This window comes from Bos indicus, chromosome 19 (genome assembly GCF_029378745.1).
Source record: "Bos indicus isolate NIAB-ARS_2022 breed Sahiwal x Tharparkar chromosome 19, NIAB-ARS_B.indTharparkar_mat_pri_1.0, whole genome shotgun sequence".
NCBI lineage: Eukaryota > Metazoa > Chordata > Mammalia > Artiodactyla > Bovidae > Bos > Bos indicus.
Window position 1 is genome coordinate 25,505,983 of NC_091778.1, and position 19,987 is coordinate 25,525,969.

At 48.9% G+C, this 19,987-nt stretch overlaps 1 protein-coding gene across 1 annotated transcript in view; it reads right to left on the minus strand.

The window, feature by feature from the left end:
- Window positions 1-1,950: 1,950 nt before the first annotated feature.
- TRPV3 (transient receptor potential cation channel subfamily V member 3) overlaps window positions 1,951-19,987 on the minus strand; it is a 35,322-nt gene continuing 17,285 nt past the window's right edge. The window contains exons 9-18 of the mRNA XM_019982478.2: window positions 16,856-17,032; window positions 15,771-15,929; window positions 14,951-15,052; window positions 13,849-13,922; window positions 11,808-11,973; window positions 9,843-9,909; window positions 8,040-8,314; window positions 6,725-6,837; window positions 6,096-6,175; window positions 1,951-5,859 (exon numbers count right to left, since the gene is read on the minus strand). Of these exons, the coding sequence (XP_019838037.2) occupies window positions 5,762-5,859; window positions 6,096-6,175; window positions 6,725-6,837; window positions 8,040-8,314; window positions 9,843-9,909; window positions 11,808-11,973; window positions 13,849-13,922; window positions 14,951-15,052; window positions 15,771-15,929; window positions 16,856-17,032 (1,311 nt within the window). The 3' untranslated portion in view covers window positions 1,951-5,761. The remainder of the gene's footprint in view (window positions 5,860-6,095; window positions 6,176-6,724; window positions 6,838-8,039; window positions 8,315-9,842; window positions 9,910-11,807; window positions 11,974-13,848; window positions 13,923-14,950; window positions 15,053-15,770; window positions 15,930-16,855; window positions 17,033-19,987) is intronic.

The following is a 19,987-nucleotide window of genomic DNA, read 5'->3' on the forward strand; positions in this document are numbered from 1 at the left end:
AGCTGAGTAAATGAGTGTGCTCAGACATTCCTTCTCTACTGAAACGTCATCATGTTCCACCAGCGTCTCTGCCTTCTCTTTGCCTTCTTCCCTTCTTTCCCAGTCACTTCCCGAGTATCTCCTTCACTGTCAGGTGGAAATCTCTCCATTCCACGCTCCAGCCTGTTACTATGTCCCAAATGTTGGCAGATGGAACAATACACCCTTTTAAGTCTGCAACCCTATGAGGGGGAAAGGAAGTGTTCATATCCAATAATACCCTTGTGTGAAACCTTTTAATGGTTCCCCTAACCCTCAGTATGAAATCTCAAAGCCTTCCCCACAGCTGGAGTTCTGTGTGCTCTGGCCTCTGCCTGCCTCTCCAGCCCTGTTCCTAGCAATTTGGCCTCGCAGACTTCTCCATCCTCAAATTCACCCTACTACCTTGGGGTCTTTGCTTCTCTCCATCTATGGTGCGCAGGTTCAGCTGCCCCAGGGCATGTGGGATCTTAGTTCCCTGACCAGGGGTCAAATCTGCATCCCCTGCACCAGAAGGCAGGTCCTCAGCCACTGGACCAGCAGGGAAGTCCCGACACTTATTCTTAAGTGTGATTCAAGGACTTCCCTAGTGGTCCAGGGGCTAAGACTCCACACTCCCAATGCAGGGGACCCCAGTTTGATCCCTGATCTAGGAACTAGATCCCACATGCTACATCTAAAAGATCCACGTGTACCACAACTAAGACCCAGTGCGGCCAGAAAAGTCTGTTTTAGGGTGAGTCGGGCTAGGCTGACCCACTCTGTTACACAAGCTCATTGACACTGCCGGACCAGCACACGCCAGCACACCCAGAAAACCTGGATCCTTGGCCCAGGAAAAAGCACTGCCACCTCAACCTGTCATTCCATCTTTCTAAGTCTCAAATTCCCCAAGTCTCCATTTTCTCTGTTCTATTGAATGGCAATAGAATACTCATCAAACTGTCTACAGAATTGTGGATTAAGATAACCAATATGAGTGAAAGCACTTTATAAATAGGGAATTGTACAATCTCAAAGGCTGAAAAATTGCAAAATATCTTTTGGAAGGTAATTTTTCATAATATCAAAAGTCATAAAACTGTTCATCCTCCTGACCTAGGAATCCCACTTTCAGAATACATCCTATGATGGGGCGCCCACTCTTTCTCTATCAAGAATGTTCCCATGGATGGCACATTCCTAGATTATAGCCTGAAGCCTGTTTGAACTAGCATGTGGATTATGTACAAGTCCCATTTCCTTGCCAGTCAAGAAAACATAGCCTAGTGAAGGGTGTTATTCCGGGAATCGTTTGGATGACGTAATGGACCAAATGCAGCATATTGCTTATTAACAAATTGTTTGCAAGTTCTACAACCCTTCAAGACACAGCAGCATCTTGGCATTCAAGTTGAGAACTACCATTCTTTCAAAATAACACAAAAGAATGAAAAAAATGCATATACATATACATTGGGCAATAATGATAGTAATAATATCAGTTCTTTCCTATCCATTCCCTTATTGCCTCCTTATAAAAGTTTGTGAGGTAAACAGGAGGGATTTCTACTTCCTGGTCTCCAAGTGGAGCCATGAGTTCATACGCATGCAAAGTGGAGAGCCAGCGAGCATGATGGATGGACCCCCTGCTTGAGGTCATATGACCCGAACCTGTAACATTTTCAGGCTGTGACTCCTTGCGCATGTCGCTTCAAATCTCTAGGTCTCCTTTTACTCAAATTCCTCCCAGTTATTGAGTGGTTTAGATGGGGTACTGGATGTGATGTACTTTGGGATGTACAAAGGTGGTATGTCTTAGCACGCCGAGCTGGGACCAATAATTGATTCTTTAAGTCCAAAAAGTGACCTTCCCTTTATCCACTCATGTTAAGCAACACCCTAAGATTTCAGTCATCATAGTGGCCCTCCTAAGACAAAGATAAAACATGATCACAACAAGGCAAAATAAATATTTATTAGAAATCATTAAAGCATTTCTTCAATGACACTAAAATGTTCTCACTCCACTTATGACTTCTCTCTTGCACATAGAGTTTCACACACACACAACACTAAAAACAAAGATGTAAATGGAACTCGCAAACATGAGGCACATTCAGTGAGAACAAGGTAACAATTTTATGTTTGGGACCAAGATCACAGTAAAAAAAAAAAAAAAAAGTAAATCGATGCAGAGATCAAGTATGGCTTACAGGCCCACATGACGGTCCATCTATCTGGCCCCTACCCAGAGCCAAAGGACTTAGTCCACCAGGCCTTGTAGAAGGAAAAGAAGGTCAGTAACACTGGGCTCCAGGGCAGGAGCCCTCTAAGAGCTTAGTGACTTCACAGTACAGCCTGGAACTCCTTCTCCCATTCCCCACCCAGGGAGGAAGGTAAGTACCTTTTTTACTCCAAACAGATATATAACTTAATTTCTAGAATAATAGATTCTTCCTGAGGCAGAATTTAGCTAAAGGAAAATTTCTAGCCACAACTATTATCTGAGCATGTGAGATTCCATTCCTGGAAAATGCTTTCCCCTGAAATTAGTGAAATGTGAATCACTTAAGATATCCTTATACACCTGTGGATTTAGTGTGTGCGGTGTGTGTGTATGTGTGTGTGGTTTTGTGCACATCTGTATGCACACACTTGAATTTAAAAACCCACAGGGATCACAGGGACAATGCAGACCGCCAGCATGAATCATCTGAGCAAAAAACCTAATCCCCTGACACATGCCAACCACAAAAGCAGACTCAAATTTACCAAAGAACTGTGCCAAAAAAATAAAATCGCACAGGAGGACATCTGTGATCTGTGGTCCAGAATCAGAACACTCCAGCTTTAACAGCTCTGATACAATCTCCCGCATGACTTTGAACCAGTCCACTTTCCTCTTGGAGCTTTGGTCTCCAGGTGTCAAGTAAGAGAAATGGTCCTTTTAAACCAATGCTCTTTGACTCATCACCTTCCTTGGAAAACCTGCCTAGGTTGAGACCGTCTAGGATAAAAGCCTTTGGGGGACACCACTGTCAGGAGGAAGATTCAGTATAGAAAATGGTCCTGCCAACAAATTCGATCCAGATCCATAGACAGGTCTCCATATGCATACGAAGACAAAGATCCAGTTATTGACTTCTGTCTAACCTCCCAGCTTTTGTTCAAGTGGGAAGTGAAGAGTTATACAGTTTTATCCATGCATATCCAGACCAAAACAATTCTGAATTCCCAGCTGCACAGAGTAGAGCACGGAGCCATGTATCCGAGTTGCTGCCCTTCAAACCAAGACATCTATCTGTTCAGGATAAAGGCAAGAAGTTAATTCCAGATACAGGATGCTACTCTCCAGGCTAAAAGGAGCTTCAAGTTCATCTGATGATGATCTTTAACAATATCCCTCATATATGCTCAACCAGCTTCTGCCTAACTATCCCCAGTATCACAACTTCCCTGGAGGTCCAGTGTTTAAAACTTCACGCTTCCAATGCAGGGAGTATGGGTTCAATCCCTGGTTGGGAGTGAAGATGGCAAATGCTCTTGGGGGTGTGGCCAAAAAAAAACCAAACGTAACATCTGAAGAAGTTGTTGGACTACATTGAACCATAATCGTTTTCCCTGAAGCTTCCAGCTTTTGGGCCCTAGTTCTGTTCATCTGCAACACATCTGGTCCTCCTGCCTCTGTGATAATCCCCCTAAATCTTCCCTTCTGCAAGAAACATGCCTAGCCCCTTCCTCCCCTGCTCACACTTGAACCTGGTCTGACCACTACGCTTGGAGCACTGGGCAGTTCCCTGGGTCATCTGAGAGTACAGGGGCTACTGCAGATTGCAAGGCTGCATCCTCGACTCATCTGTCCCTGACCCAGCCCATCAGGGACACAAGGGCTAAGATTCTGCCCAAACAAGTAAGCTGGTGCACAGAGAGCCCAGAGCAGAGAAATGAGCCAGGAGTGGACTGGGTGGCCCACACTCCTTAGTTTGCTTCTAGTCAGATTAACTAACCAACAGCCAAGTTATCTAAAAGCTGAATGATTTTGTGCCATTTAAAATTAAATTTCATGGTTAATATCGTTACAATTTCACCTTGAAAATCCCACAGGACTGTGATGACCTAAAGGGGTGGGATGTGGGCGTGGGGGGCAGGAAGGAGGTTCAAAAGGGAGGGGATATATGTATATTCATGGCTGATTCACATTGTTGCACAGCAGAAACTAACACGACATTGTAAGGCAACTATACTAAAAAAAAAAAATTCCCACACAAATCTTTCACCAGACAACTGAGTCAGAGTGGATTTTCTGGTTGTTTAGGTTCCAATAGGACTTCTCTACTGGCTCAGATGGTAAAGAATCCCCCTGCAATGCAGGAGACCCAGGTTCATTCTCTGGATCAGGAAGATCCTCTGGAGAAGCGAATGGCTACCCACCCCAATATTCTTGCCTAGAGAATCCCATGAACAAAGGAGCCTGGAGGGCTACAGTCTGTGGGGTCACAAAGATACGGACATGACTGATGGACTAACACACTTGAGTCATCTGGAACATTTCTACTCTCTCCACTTCATCTCTGTCCCCAAACTGAGTAATTTCAGGGAAGAAAATCAGAGGATGAGAATCTAAAAATAAGCCCCATATCTTGGCTCCTCCTCAGATGCCTTCTCCTCTGCTTCAAAATTCACAGTTAAAAAAAAAATATTGAATACCAGAGCATTTCAGATATTCTGTAAAATTCCTCCAATGAAAAATACTGATGTGTAAGAGTAACCTCTGAGATTCAAGACCATATAAATAGAGCAGCTGCTATTTCTGTTTCAGACGAAGCCACTATCCCAGCTTGGAAGCCTGCACTGTGCCAGGGCTGGGACAAGGAAACCAGCCAAGATCTTTCACCCAGATCACAGGACCTGCCTGGCATTTCTCATGTAGTTTTAAGTATGTAAAGAAAAGCTTTTTGTCCTTGTTCTGGCCACCTTGAGGCCAAGTATATAATACTTACATCCAACCCCCAAATCCTAAAAACTATTTCTCAGCTTTTAAAATCACACACTTCATTTGAAGTAATTTTCATTTAAAATGGAAATGTCCTTTCTCTACTGAAAAGAAAAACCCTGTGTTAATTATGCTTCTAGAATTGTCTCTCCGTTGGAGACAGTCTGAGCCTTGAGTACCAAGGCCACTTATTCCAAGGGTGTTTTCCTGCTCCCTGAAGATTCCAGAAGCTCATTCCTCTCTGACCCCAGGATACCAGGCTCAGCTCAGTCCCCTGTACATTCTAGGATGGGATCAAGAGGCCCTTAAATTCAGGAGATCCAGTCACAGTAGGGGAGATGGTAGAATATTAGGGCTGGGGCTAGGGGCTGTCAAGACATTGTCAAGACATCGGGAGAAGAAAAACTCTTCTCTGTGCTCCTTGGGCCCCTGTCCCTGCCCTGCCATCCTCTCTCCCAGCCAAGTCGACCTGCAGTTGGTGAACACAGGAGCTTCACCCAGGATTCAGGGCTCCTGGAACTCCCAGGCTCAGGACTGCTGGCCATAGGTTTTTACAAGCTCTGCCAAATAACAAACTCCAGGGTGTTGCCCACTCAGACAAACTGACAACTGCCCCTTGGTTCAGCTACCCGCTCAGCGTGAGGGTGCGTTCCTCGTCTCTGCAGGTGGAGCCAGGCTCCATCGCTCTGCAAAGCATGCAGTGCCACGTCCAGCACCCAGGCTCCAGCATCAGATGGCCCACACGCACGTGAGCTCTGGGTCCTGCTTTTACACTGAAGTTTCCGGAAATTCATCTATTTCCTCAAATGCATTGAGGGTGGTTTTGCTGTTGCTTCTGGAAGAATCTTGGATTTTGTTGGAATCTGCTTTAAAGACAAAACACTATTTTACAAATACAGCACTCTGCAAGTTGTGCCTCCAGGTAGGTCTTGGCCCACCACTTGACTTTCAGAAATGTTTCCAACTCAGGTTATAAAATGATAGAGCTGGAAGGGATTAGTTCAACCCTCCTCCCCCACTTTACAGATGGGGAAAATCAGGGTCCCCCGGGGTCACATGGTCAGGCAGGAGTGGGCATCATGCTTCCTGACAGCAGCGGTACCTGTCCGTCTGCCGGGCCCCGGATCTTCATTGAGGAAGGAGACATGAGTTTTCCATTCAGTCCACTTCACCTCGTTGATCCTGAGGGTGTGATAATCATTCTCACTATTTCCCAAACGCACTTCATGAAATACAAACAAATACACTAGCACCACATTTGGGGTGTCCCCCACGGGGATTGGGAACACCCCTGACTCATGTGTCCATATCAGTGTTACTGGGGCTTGAAGCCTGCCCAAGTACACATCTTCCCAGGCCTCCAGGATCAGTCTCCTCCCAGGATATGGGACTCAGAGAGACATAAGGGGTCCCCTGTGAACCCACACAGGGGAGACAGAAGGACAAAGGGTGCCAGGCTGGCAGATCTCTTCTAAGGTAGGCACTGGGCGGGGAGAAGCCACAGAGGCACCTCCAGAAGGGCAGAGTCTCCCCGCTCTCCCTTCTGAGGCTCAGGAAGCCTGTCCCAGGGCCAGCGACCCCAAACAAGCAAACTCCATCTTCTGAGGAGGCGGAACAGACCATGGCCATGGTCCGACAAGCAAATGGCATCACGGCTTGGCTAACATTCACACCGCATGTCTCTTCACCCACCCACAGAGCACCAGCAAAGTGCCCCCCTCCCTCTGTTACCGCAAACACAGCCGGAAATCGTCCTCTGCCACTTTACACAGCTCCCCCATGCGGAATCTGCTCCTCAGCCATTCTGGTAATATTTTCTCGAACTCCAAGATGGTCCTGGCTCTCTGGGAACACAAAGGAGCCTAAGTGTGTCACCGAGGAGCCAGCGCCGGGGCACCGCATGAGTGTGGGTATGCCCACACACGTACACACACAAACAAGAACTTGCACACACAAGAACACACACACACACACACACACACACCACCAAACGGCCCACTCCACCTGCACAGAATGCTTACTTAATGCACAGATCCTGAGGATCTGGCTCACCTACAGAATTCAAAAACCCAGGGTCTTCCCCGATGGTCCAGTGGTTAAGACTTCACCTTCCAATGCAGAGGGTATGGGTTCGATCCCTGGCTGGGGAGTTAAGATCCCACAGGCCTCAAGGCCAAAAAAAACCACATAATACAGAAGCAATATTGTAACAAATTCAACAAAGACTTTAAAAAAATGAAAGAAAAGAAAGCCCAGTAAGTTTGGGAAAGGTGTTAAAATTATTTTAAACATCACATAAACTATGTTCATGAGAGTCCAGAGTTTCCTAACTGAAAGGTAGGATTCTGAGCTCCTGTGGTGAAAGGAGGTTCAGACATCACACAGTCCTATTCCATCTCAGGCTGGGAATCCCCTCAGCAATTTTCCCAACCATAACTTGTCTAATCTCCCCTGAATATTATTGATAATCCATTAAGAAGGCCCTAACAATTAGTAACTTCCTTGTATCAGATCAAAGCTTTTCTCCCTCTTGTTCCCCATATGCCCCATTTCTGCCTCTGGGATCACAGAAGAAAGCTGCTCCCTCTTTCCCAAGTAGCTCTGCAAGAAGGAATTCTCACCATCTTCAACCCGGTTTCAACACCGTCTGTTGTGAGGCATGGTTGCCAGGCCTCTCGCATGCCCGGGCCATTCTGTGGGTTAGTATCCCCAGTGTGTAAGGCCCACAGCATATAAGGAGTATTGGAGGGAAGCAGAATTGTCACCTCCATTGTCCTATACCCTCAACACCCACATATCACACCATTGACTCTAAGCAGAGCACAGCCATAAGCCTGAGTACCTCTCACACATGCCATTGTCCAGCCACACTCCCTGGACCCTTTACTCCAGGAACCTACCTTCCTTGAACCTGGCCAAGCACAGGGAGCTTATGCAGGTTTCCAGGCCCCAGCCTAGATCCACGGGTTCCATGTGCTGAACTGAGTCCCCATGACAGGACCCCCCCCCACACACACACACACAGAGGGGACTCTGCCAGGCTCACCTGTAGGCGCCAGATGCGCTCGCTCTCCTTGGAGACGTTCTCCACCGTCTCCCCCATCAGGGCTATGAGCATGTTGAGGAGGAGGACGAAGGTGAGGATGACGTAGGTGATGAGCAGGAACAGGAAGAGGATGGGGTACTTGGAGTTCTGCTGGATGTTCAGGTCACCCAGGCCTATGGTGAGCTTGAAGAGTTCCAGCACCGCGTCGCTGAAGCTGCCGTAGGAGCTGCAGTTCTCATGGCTCTTGGGGCACTTCTCGATCAGCGAGGCCAGAGCTGTGAGGACATAACAGGGTGTTCTCTGCAGCCTTTCTGTCCGGTTACTCAGTGAACTCGTGCATACCTGCACGTGCACACATGCACACGCGGACCTACAGGCACACACACACTGCTGTCTTCCTCTCTCTGGTTATTGAAATCGCATCTCCAGCCTCCAGTTTCTCCAGAAGCCTCATCAGGCTGGTGTTCTGCCTTGACTGACTGCAGAAAGACCTTTCTGCCTAACAAAGCCCAAACTCTTCTCTCCCTTCGCTACCCCACCGTTCAGCCCTTGACCAATCAAGGGTTTGCAGAGTTGAAAATTATAATCTATAATCTGTGTGTCCCTGGCTCCTCAACCAGGCTTGGAGCTCCCAGCTTCCAGTAGCCTGGGTTGTCTCTCCCAAGACTGGCAGGTCCTGAGTCTCCTTCTAATGCTGTGTGGCACGATCTCTGGTCACAGCCTGAGGCTCTTTCTGCTTTTCTTTCCAATGCACTACAGCAGTGGCTCATTACTTAATGAATGGATGGATGGATGGATGATCAAATTAATCAGTGAGGAAATGGGTGGATGAATAAACAAGCAAGTGAAGGAGCAAATGAATAAGCAAACTGTGACCCAGAAAAGGTACCAGACAGATGGAATCAGCTGCCTAGTTTCAAATGCCTGTGATAACTGGGGAAAAGAACTGGCTTGGGAAAACAAAATCATATCTCTTTAGGCAGAGGTTAGAAGCAAAATCAGGTTGTGCTTTACCCTCTGTCATAAACAGACAGGTTTTTAAGAGGGTTTCCCATCCCTGGTCCCCAGCAGACCAGAGGCTCTCACAGATATATCTGAAGTGATCCACGACAGTAACATGACGTGGAGGGCCAAAGGAGGTTACCTCGATACATTACTCTCCTCCTATTTTTCAAAGACTGTCAATCACATTTCTGCAAACTTTAGCTTCCCTATCTGTCAGTTTGAGCCAAAAACACCTGCCAAACCTATCTGAAGCTGAGAGGGACACATATGATGATGTGAAGGTGGGAGGCAGACCACACAGTGTGGTCGGATAAAAGCGACCTCGTCAAATCCTGGCGTCTCTAAGCCTCAGTTCTCTTATGATCAGAGATGATGATGACTCCTGCCTTGGTCAATACATTGTGAGAAGTAAAGAGATAATCAATGTTATTGCTGCTCAGTTGCTAAGTTGTGTCTGACTCTTTGTGACCCCATGAACTGCAGCATGCCAGGCTTCCCTGTCCTTCACTAACTCCTGGAGTTTGTTCAAACTCATGTCCATTGAGTCAGTGATGTTATCTAAGCATCTCATCCTCTGCCACCCACTTCTCCTCTTGCCCTCAATCTTTCCTAGCACCAGGGTCTTTTCCAGTGAGCCGGCTCTTCACACAGATAATCACTGGGAAATGCTGATCACGGTGAGCATTTCACTGGTGACCAATATAACTGTTGCTGAGGCTCCCGCATGCTCTGTCATGCTAATGTCTATATAAAGGGCTTTACAAATGTGGCAGTTGCTATTATTTGTAAATCATTTACCTACTCCAAATCCAAGTAAGAACACGATATATACAAACAAGAACTTCAGAACATCATGCAAAATGACCTACAAAGAAAGAAACATGATTCAAGGGTAAGGTTTGAGTACATATTCGCTATAGATTGATCTCCTGCTTCCCACTGTCTCCCGGATCTGCACTCCAACCATGCCCTCATTCACTTGGGCCACTCTTCCGTGACCCTCCCCGGATCCTCCTGACGCTCCCTCCACAGCTCAGCACTGGGCCCACCTGTTCCAGAAAGACTCTTCTATTCATCCTCTCCACCCTCCTCCCTCATACAACACAGTCTGTTTCTGTCCTTGCTAATACAGGCTGCACATCGGCACCTCTCCTCATAGAATCTCACATCGAGAATCCTCACGCTTTCTGGAAGTGGCCGTATGCTGGGGACTGCTCACACCAGTTCACAAGAGCTGACTGTCACACTCTCGTGAATTTCCTGAGCTGGTTGCTAAACAAGCCATGACTAAGAATTGGATTGTGTAAACATAATTAAATAAATTACATTAGAAACAAAGATAATAAGTAGTCAACACATCACTTCCAAATGACTTTACTACATTTTACAATTATTTAGGCTTTTTTTTTTTTTTTTTCTTTTTTGGCCACTCCATGTGGCTTGCAGGATCTTAGTTTCTGGATCAGAGATTGAAATCATGTCCTCCATAGTGAAAGCCCAGAGTCCTAACCACTGGACTGCCAGGGAAGTCCTAACAATTACCTAGAATTTTAAGGCTATTTACATCTATTGTAGCTATATGTTGAAAACACTATATAATGATGCTTTACTGTGCATCCTTGCCCGATTCTGTACTCATGTTGGTAACTGGAAATCAGCCATGGTGGGTGATTTACATCATAGAAACTGGTGAAAGCTACAAGTCAAAGATTGTTGATTGTCTAGATCTGGACCTAAGACAATGATGGAAAAAATGTTAAGGCAGATAAAACTTTAAACATATATACTATCCGTGGCTGTTATATTGTGAATAGTACAAAAACATTGATGAAATATTCTTCTAGTATTTGAAAACTATTATTCAATTCAGCAAATAAGTGTCTCAGCATCACTGACAAACAAATTCAATTTCAACACGTCTTCATTGTTTCCTTTTCATCTCCCTCCTTAAAGCAAAGGAAAGGACTTCCCTGGTGGTACAGTGGATAGGAATCCACCCACCAATGCAGAAGACACAGGTTGGATCTCTGATCCTGGAAGATCCCACATGCCGTGGAACAATTAAGCCCATGTGACAGAACTACTGAGCCCACACTCTAGAGCCCACAAGCCACAACTGCTGAGCCCACATACTGAAACCACTGAAGCTTGCGTGCCCTAGAGTTGGTACTCCACAAGAAAAGCCACCGAAATGAGGAACCCTCACACCAAACTAGAGACTAGCTCCCGCTCGCTGCAACTAGAGAAAGTCCATGCACAGCAACAAAGACCCAGGCTAGGCCCCCAAAAAATATTTTAATTAATTATTTATTTTTAAAAAGCAAACGAAAATTCCAGGCAACATTTATATTGGCACAATGTTCACATGTCAATTGCAACCATAGGTTGGCAACAGATACGAGTTAAACCAAAATCAACAAATTATTTGGTGAGATTCAACTAGCCATGTGGAATTTACAACAAAAAAGTATTGCATATTTTATTATTATTTGTAACTTGCATGCTACACCATCCTCTATATGGTAAACATCTATAATAAACATACCTACATATATATATATATATATATTATACATGCATATTTTTCCTCCAAGACCATGAGCAAAGGCAAAGGAAGACCATGACACTGAGAGAAAGAGCAGTGGCCTGTCCCTTGGGTGAGTCTCTTTTCCTCTCCAGACCTCAGTTTCCCCATCTGAAGAGTGGGCCTTCTCTGAGGGCCCCCTCCCTGCCCATCTCTGATGCTCAGCATCCCCAACGCACCTTCTGGATCATGACGCTGTACATGCCCATGGACTGGAACCCCCGCGTGTAGTAGAGCATGTTCGCCCAGCCCAGGGCCATGGCCAGCACGAGGCAGGCAAGGTACTCTTTGTAGGCAAACAAGTACAAGAAGACAGACAGTATCACAAGCACAGCTTGGGCAAAACTGTTCAGGAGACACAGGAAACAAGGGCCTTACTTACTTCTCCTCGGCATCAGGGCAGAGATGTCCAAACCCTCCAACCTCCCGTAAACCCTGAACAATGACCCTGGTAGGTGGTACCGAAGAGACAGCCGAGGCTGCCCCAGACATGCTGGACCATGTCTAAAACCCAGCTTTGCAGACTGCATTGCCAGATGCAAGTCAGGGCTGGTTGCAGTTGACAAGGACTTTTTAAAGATAGAGTTCCCCAGGGCCCAGTAGATTTTGGTTCAGATGGCCCAGGGTGGTTGCCAGGAGGCTGGATGTTTTTTGAATCACCCATGTGACTTGTGATTCCCACAGAGATTGAGGCACTCTGGAGTAGACGAAGGATGCAGTGAAAGATTCCATTTTTAATCAAAATGACAAAACTGACAACACGTATACTCAAACGTCAGTCATAACAAAAGTCCCCCATAATCTACTTTGAGAAGTCTTTTAAAAAACTACAAGACATGCCATGTAATAGATACGCTAAAAGGAGATTGCACACCAATGCAAACGTACCTAACAGCACTGAACTTAAAAACGGTTAAGATGGTTTAACTTTCATGTTACATGCATTAAACCACAATTTTAAAAATTTAAAGTACAATATCCACCAAACATACAAGATCAAAACCTACTCCTAAACATTGTCATCAGTTAGGCAGACATCTGGACAGAAACCCTCTCTTGCTTATAGCATCAGGCAGTCTCCGCGATTATGAAATACCTAACTAGTTAAAGTTGGGACACAGTCAATCTCGATTTTGTGCAGTGAAAAGCAAACATTTGGGTGATCGGTGTATTTGGCACTGAAGTGAGGAAGCATTTTAAACACCTTCCTCCACACAAAGAAAACAACAGAGAAGGAGAACAAGGCCTTTCATCCGCACCAAAGCCAGTGGCGGTACAAATGGATTTTTCTCTGGGATCGTCACACTTTGTTGAAGGTGTCAGGCTCACATGTGACTTGCACTGTGGGTAGGACTGCACCTGGCCTATTCATTCACTGCAGTGTCAGGGTGCCCCACCCGCCCACAGGGATGGAGAACTCGGTTCATACTTCTGGAAGGCACATGCCTACTTAATAAGACAGCTATTAATAAATAGGTATTCAAGGTGCTATAGACCCACCCAAAGGCTCAGAAGAGGGACTTTGGTGGGGTCCACAGAACCCTGGAGCCCAACGTGCTTCACCCCAAGCCGCAGATCCTGTTCCTTTTCATGCAGCCATGATGCTGAATCAGCCTTCTGTTGTTTAGAGACAGGGTTACGTAATCCTCTGACATCGGCTGCACATGACCTCATTCAGAGAAGCTGCTGAGCTGGGCTTTCTGACTGAGGCCTACAGTAGTTGACCCCAGACTAGCTTGGGGTGAGGATGACTGGGACACTGGGCTGGCTTCGACATGCCCGAAGCTCCACGTGACTCAGTGATTCACTTCCCTCCTCTGTGCCTCAGTTTCATGAGATCAGACACGGTGATTTCTCAAGTCCCTTTCAGCCCTGATCTGCCAGCGTCCAAGACAGCAGCTGGGAGGAACTGGCTTGGAATGTCCCTTCAATAAAACATAAACATGCTTTCTCTATGCTGCCTGCCCCCCAGGGCTCTGGGGCAGGGTGTAGTCAGCTCTCCCTGTGACCAGATGGTGGGCACTGTCCCAGTGTTTTCTGGCCCTCCCCTCTGTGCCTCTCTCAACAGAAGGGAGGAGGAGGTCCCTGGCCACATGCCTTGGCGTAGGGACTGGGACAGGGTGACAGAGTAGGGTGGCCATTGCAGAGGGACATAGCAGTCCTCATACAGGACTTCGGCCCTGACTGTGAGGTGGTAACCAAGGCGACAGACCTACTTACAAGACAAAGTGAAACCAGGCATCAGAGAGAATGGACTGCAGATCTGACGGTCTCAGCAGGAAGATTGCGATGCCCTGCGGCCAGAAAGGAAAGAAAAGCTGCCCCCTCTTCGTGCCCCTCACTGGAAGACCTGGGGAAGGGGGCGTCTCCCCAGGACTGAGACTCAGGAACCAGGGGAATGTGTGAAGGCCCAGTCAGAGCCCAAGTGAGGGATATGGAAAGGGACTGGTGCCCGGGGGACAGAGACAACCTCAGGGTAAGAGTGGATGCTCCCCCCAGTCTTCTTGCGTCTCTTACTGTCATCCCCATCATCACTCCAGAACCCACAAAGCAGCAGGGCCACACAGTTGCCTGCCATTCCCCAAATATGGCCTGGCCTCCCAGCCTCTGAGCCTTTGTACACTGCTCCCCACATCTGCCCTGTAATGCCTTCTCCCCAGAGTCCTCATGCCAACCCCACCCTACCACAGTTGGTAACATCTCTACCTTCCAGCCTTCCTAACCTCCCCCATCCCCAAATAAAAGTCACCTCTCTTTTGAACATGGGTCTGACCCCAACATCAGGCCCTTTTCACAGTCTATCTTACAGTCTTGATATCTGTGTCCATCTCAAATTCCTACCAGACTATGACCTCAAAGAGGGCAGACTCCCTCATCCCTATTAGCTCCCCCCAGGGCCCCACAGGTTGAAGGTGTTCAGAATACACCTGCTGATTCATCACCTGGATGGATGAATGGATTAACTGACAAACAGATGGAAAGACAGTTGGATGAAGGACTGAAGGACAATAAGTGGGTGTCTGAATGGATGGATGAGCAGTTGGGTGGATGAGAGATGGCAGGTGATTGGGTGGATGGATGGAGGAGAGGGGAAGATGGGAGGGACACTGAGTGGCTGGGAGTGTAGATAAATGGCAGAGAGATGGACAGATGGATGGAGGGATGGATACATGAAGTAGGTAGGATAAGCCTGCTTATTTATGTAAATCTAAAATTAAACAGGAAACGGGTCCCACAGTCCCCCAGCAGCAGTAGCAGACAGAGCTTGCTGCCCCCCGCCTGCCTCGCAGGCCAGACCAGGAGGGTTCAGTGACCCACTCACCTCTTTCACAGAAATGAACATGGCCCAGATGAGCACAAACATCCTTCCTAAGAGCTGCAGCCACCCCATCTTGTGCGTGAGGGCCAAGGGGTGTGGCAGGGCCTACGGAGGAAGGGAGAGGAATGGATAGGTGCGGGGTGCGGAGTGAGGAAGGCAGGGGTAGCACCCACCCTGGGGCGACCGTGCACATACGCATGCCGGGCCCTCGAGCTGGACCAGAGGCCAGCATGAAGCCCGTTCTCTGTAAGAGCCAGTGCAGGAAGGGCAGCCCCCAGCCCCTGCCTACCCTACCAGCAGTGGGAACCCAGGATTCTACGGTGAGAAGCATGATTCAATCCATGCTAACAACTTCCTCATACCTCTTGGCATTTGTCTGTCCCATCTGTATCCAGACACTCACAGAGCCCCACCACACAGTCAAAGCCAAGACTCTGTGCCTCATGTGACTGGACAGGAAACTGAGTCCCAGATTGGTGGGAAAGCATCTCCAAGTGACCTCCACCTCCTCACGTTTCCTCCCACAGCCGAAACACCCAATCGGCTCCAGATTGAGACCTGGAGCCTGGGCCGGGCCTGGGGCTCCTAATTCCCTGAGCGCTCCTCAGCAGGGGTCCGCCTGGGACTAAGCACCTGGGGTTGAGCTCCACTCAGGGCTAGAGACGTATTCCATGTCCAAGACACTGTAAAGCGTGACAATCAGGGGACCCCACGCAAATCTCTTGGCTTCTCTGGGCCTCAGTTTCCCCATATGCACGTGGGGTGGATCCCATCTCCTGCAGCTCTAACCACCTCATCCCCCACTTCAAGGGGCCCAACGTACCTCCTCCTCGCGGGGGCGGTAGTAAGAGACGAGGGTCAGGGTGATGTTGTAGAAGAAATAGAAGCAGAAGGACAGGAAGAACATGTACTTGGCGAACTTCTTCCACTTCATATGCAGCAGCGTGTGCAGGGGCTCCAGGGTCAACATCTCGTGCCGGTTCTGGGGATAGAACAGCACCGGTCACCATGGAGATGAGAGGGAGGGAGGGACCATTTTCAAAGGGCCCTCATTTCAAAGGGAACTCTGAGTCAGCAGTGCCCCCGGCAGAAGGGGCCAATGAACTGGTTTGGCTGGAAGTGTTGGGAGGGTAATTTCCAGCTCCTGAGGCCCCAGTGCAACCAGGCATAGCCAAACACCACAGGAGCCTGGTGCTTTTGGCAAGAGGATCAGATGCACAGTGGGGAGTGAGGGCCAGAAATGGGGCCAGGGCCATGGCTGGGGTTCTGGCCCCTCCTGGGCCCCCCTTCACTGTGTGACCCTTGGAAAACCCTTGACCCTTTCTGGGCCTCACTGTCCTCTTCCATAAAAACTGATTTCAATCCCTGCCCTACCAGTCAGGCTGCTGTGAGAGGCCAGGGAGACCCCAAGCAAGGCAGGCTCTGGGAGGCACAAGTCTTGGTAAAATATAAAAGATGTGTTGCCTCTGTTCCCCCAAGAGCCAAAAACTTCCCACTGAGCTGATCCTTTCTTTTCTTCTTCAGCTTCACTGACCTCCCTGCCTTGCCTCCTCCAGAAAGACCTCCCTGACTGCTCCAACGGTACACTCCCTGACCCCCATTTGAGGCCGGGTTTGGGGACGAGGGGATTCTAAGCTCAGCCATAAGGAACCAATAAGAGGAGTTGGGGGGAAACAAGATGGAGAAGATCTACACCCCCACCCCCACCCTGCCCAGGATTATGGGGCCAGGAGACCCCTCCACAGGGTCAGCTGGGAACAGGTGTCCCCAGCACCTGCCCCACCCACTGAGGCTAAGGAACGGGGGTGGCAGACACATCCAGCAAGTAGAATGGGGTCTCCCAGGGCCCCTGGCCTGAGGCCCAGCCTGCCGCCTCCTGTCTTCCCCCAGCCCAACCGGGAGACCCACGTCAATGTTGGTGTTGTAGACGATGATCTCCAGCACGGAGTTGTCGGTTGTGGTGTCCACGTTGGTGAGGTCGTACAGCGAGGATGACACAGGCCCGTACGCCCAGTCGGTGAACTTCCTGGACAGGCTCCGAAGCCGCTTGTCCTTGATCTCACGGCTGAGAATGTACTTCAGGATCTGGGGACAGGAAGAGGAACAACTGTCAGCCAGTGGACAGGGCTCGGGCCAGCACAGCTTGGCCCTCCACCCCCACAACAGACAGGGCCTGGGAAGAGTCTCCCACGAGAGCCTGGCCGAGTGCCTGTTACTGTGACCCCTGGGCCCCGCTTTATCTGTGGAATGAGTACAAAGCTTGCTGACCTGTGCATTGCACCAGAGACTGTGAATACCAGAGACAAAGGGGTGAAGGCCCTTTGCACACTTCAGAGAGTTGCACAATCAGCTCACAGATCCTTCCACCGGCTGGGGAGTCTGTTCAGGGAAGAATCTAGGAACTGACCATTTTGAGAAGTAATTTCTGTTTGACCTGAGCTTGAGTTAGAAGTTTCTCCAGCTTTCACATCCCACTCTCAGTCAAGACCCTGCCAATTGAGGCTCACTGCCCTGGCCAGTCAGGGACTGGTGCAAGACACCAGCCTTGGGAATTCCTGGGCAATCTAGTGTTTAAGACTCTGAGCTTCCAACACAGGGGCATGGGTTTTGCTAGGCAGGTAGAATAGGAAAAAGGAGTCCAAAATGGCGGTGGCTAAAAGACAAAGAAGGGAAAAGCCTGCGAAAATAGAACAAAAGAAGGTCCGAGGACCGGAGTGAGGACCTCAGGTAAAACAAACAACACTCCTGGCTGGCCCAATTTACATAGGACAGGCCCAGGGAGAGATAAACATATAAAAAGAGGAACCAAAGCTAGCTCTCTCTCTCTCTCCCGTGCGCTGGGGCGCTCTTCTCCTCGCATCTTTGGATCGACGTGCCCTCATGCCTCAGAGACGGATTTTCCTGCTATCTTCTAAATAAAATAGAGCTGTAACACTGAGCTGTAGCACTGATTTGTCTAACAAGAGCTATAACATGATCCTTTCGAGACCTGAGAGCTATAACACAGTCTATCCAAGACCCAAGAGCTGTGACATGCCAAGGGGGCTATAATGTCCATCACTCCAAATTTTTGTTGTGACAAGACAAAGAACCAAGGAACGTGCACTCTCATGACAGTTTGATCCCTGGTCAGGGAACTAAGATCCCACATACCACATGGCACAGTCAAAAGAAGATTAAAATATTAAATTTTTTTGAAAAATTAAGAAGCACCAGGGCTTCCCTGGTGGCTCAGACAGTAAAAGAAAGTGAAAGTGAAGTCGCTCAGTCATGTCCGACTCTTTGCAACCCCATGGACTGTAGCCTACCTGGCTCCTCCGACCATGGGATTCTCCAGGCAAGAATACTGGAGTGGGTTGCCATTTCCTTCTCCAGGGAATCTTCCCGACCCAGGGATCTAACCCAGGGATCAAACCCAGGTCTCCCACATTGGAGGCAGACGCTTTAACCTCTGAGCCACCAGTGGAAGTGGTGTGACAGTAAAAGAATCTGCCTGCAATCCAGGAGATTCGATCCCTGGATCGGGAAAAGGGTATGGCTAAAGGGTATACCCAAAGAAGGGTATGGCTACCCACTCCAGTATTCTTGCCTGGAGAATTCCATGGACAGAGAGCCTGGTGGGCTACAGTCCACAGGGTTGCAGAGTCAGATATGACTGAGCAACTAACACACAAGAAACCACCAGGCTTTTTCAGAGAGATTCGTGAAACCTAGGTCAGCTAGCCTCGCTCTCTGCTGAATGTTAGAGTTACTAGGTCAATTTAAAATTCCCACACCACTGACTAATTCAATCCAGATCTCTAAGGGTGGGGACACCCAGTCATCTGCATGTTGTAAAGCTTCCTGGATGGTCCCAAAGTCCAGGCGAGATGGAGAGTTTACTAGTTCCCCAAAATGAGCCCTGGGAACCGTAAGATGTGGCAGGACTTCCTGGGGCACCAACCCAAGGCCCAGGAAGAGAGTCCTGATGGGGAAGACAATGTCAGGGCCCTGATCTCACGTGACCTAATGGGATTCCCACGTCATCCCACATCTCTCACATCTCTACAGACCAGGCAGGGAGCTTCTGGGGCCAGGGCACATCTCCCCTTCCTGCACCCCAGCCTAGAAGAATCCAAGGACAGGGACTGTGTCCTAAGCATGTCCTAGGCATCTCTATTCCCAGCAGTGACCAACTTGAGCAGCATCCAGAAAGACGTCCAAAGAACAGTGAGTGAAGGAGAGAAGGGAAGTGGGAAGGGTGCGGGGGATTCCCCAAGACTGACAAGGCGTGGTTGGGGTACGGGGAGGGCATATTTTCCTTCAGGGAACCAGGGGGTCATGGAGCCAGACTGCATGCAGGAAGCTTCATCTTGGGCTCCCCAGGGACCTCATATGCCACAGCGGTCCTTGGAGAAAGTTCCAACTTGGCAACCACAATGTGACCCTCCTCAAAGCCCCCAGGAAGCTGTGTCCTTGGGGTGGGCAGGAGACCGGGGAGGCAGGCACACACACAATTGCTCCTTTATCCAAGCTGTTCTTCCTCCCCCCTGCTCCCGCAGAGAATGAAAAGGTCCCTTGTGGGCACCAGCCCTGAGCACTGGGACGGGACCCAAGGCCCTCAGGGCAGCGCCTCCCTCAGCAGCGGCCCTGAGGCTGGCACAGCTGTGCCACCAGGGCTGCTCAACAGCTTCTCCCCCACCTCACTCCCACCCCCAAGCAGCACCCCCTTGCAGCCTCCTCAGAGCCTTGGCCCCTCCCAGGGCTCAAGATATGAAGGCAGAAGAGGCTCTGCTATGACCCCAGCCCCAACCTGAGTCCTGCCCTTGAAATCAGACCAAGCCACGGCTCCAGCCACTTGGAGAGACGAAAGCCCTCCCCAGCTGAGTCTTCACCAAGGCTCCCAGTTAACCTGAGTTTCTTGGCCCACATCTCAAGGGCGCAAATGGTCATCAGCCACCGCATCCTCCACTGGGGACTTGGCTCCATGTTTCAACCTGACAGACAGCCTGGGATCTCCCCAGAGTTGGGGAGAAGCAGCACATTGGCTCTATATCCAGA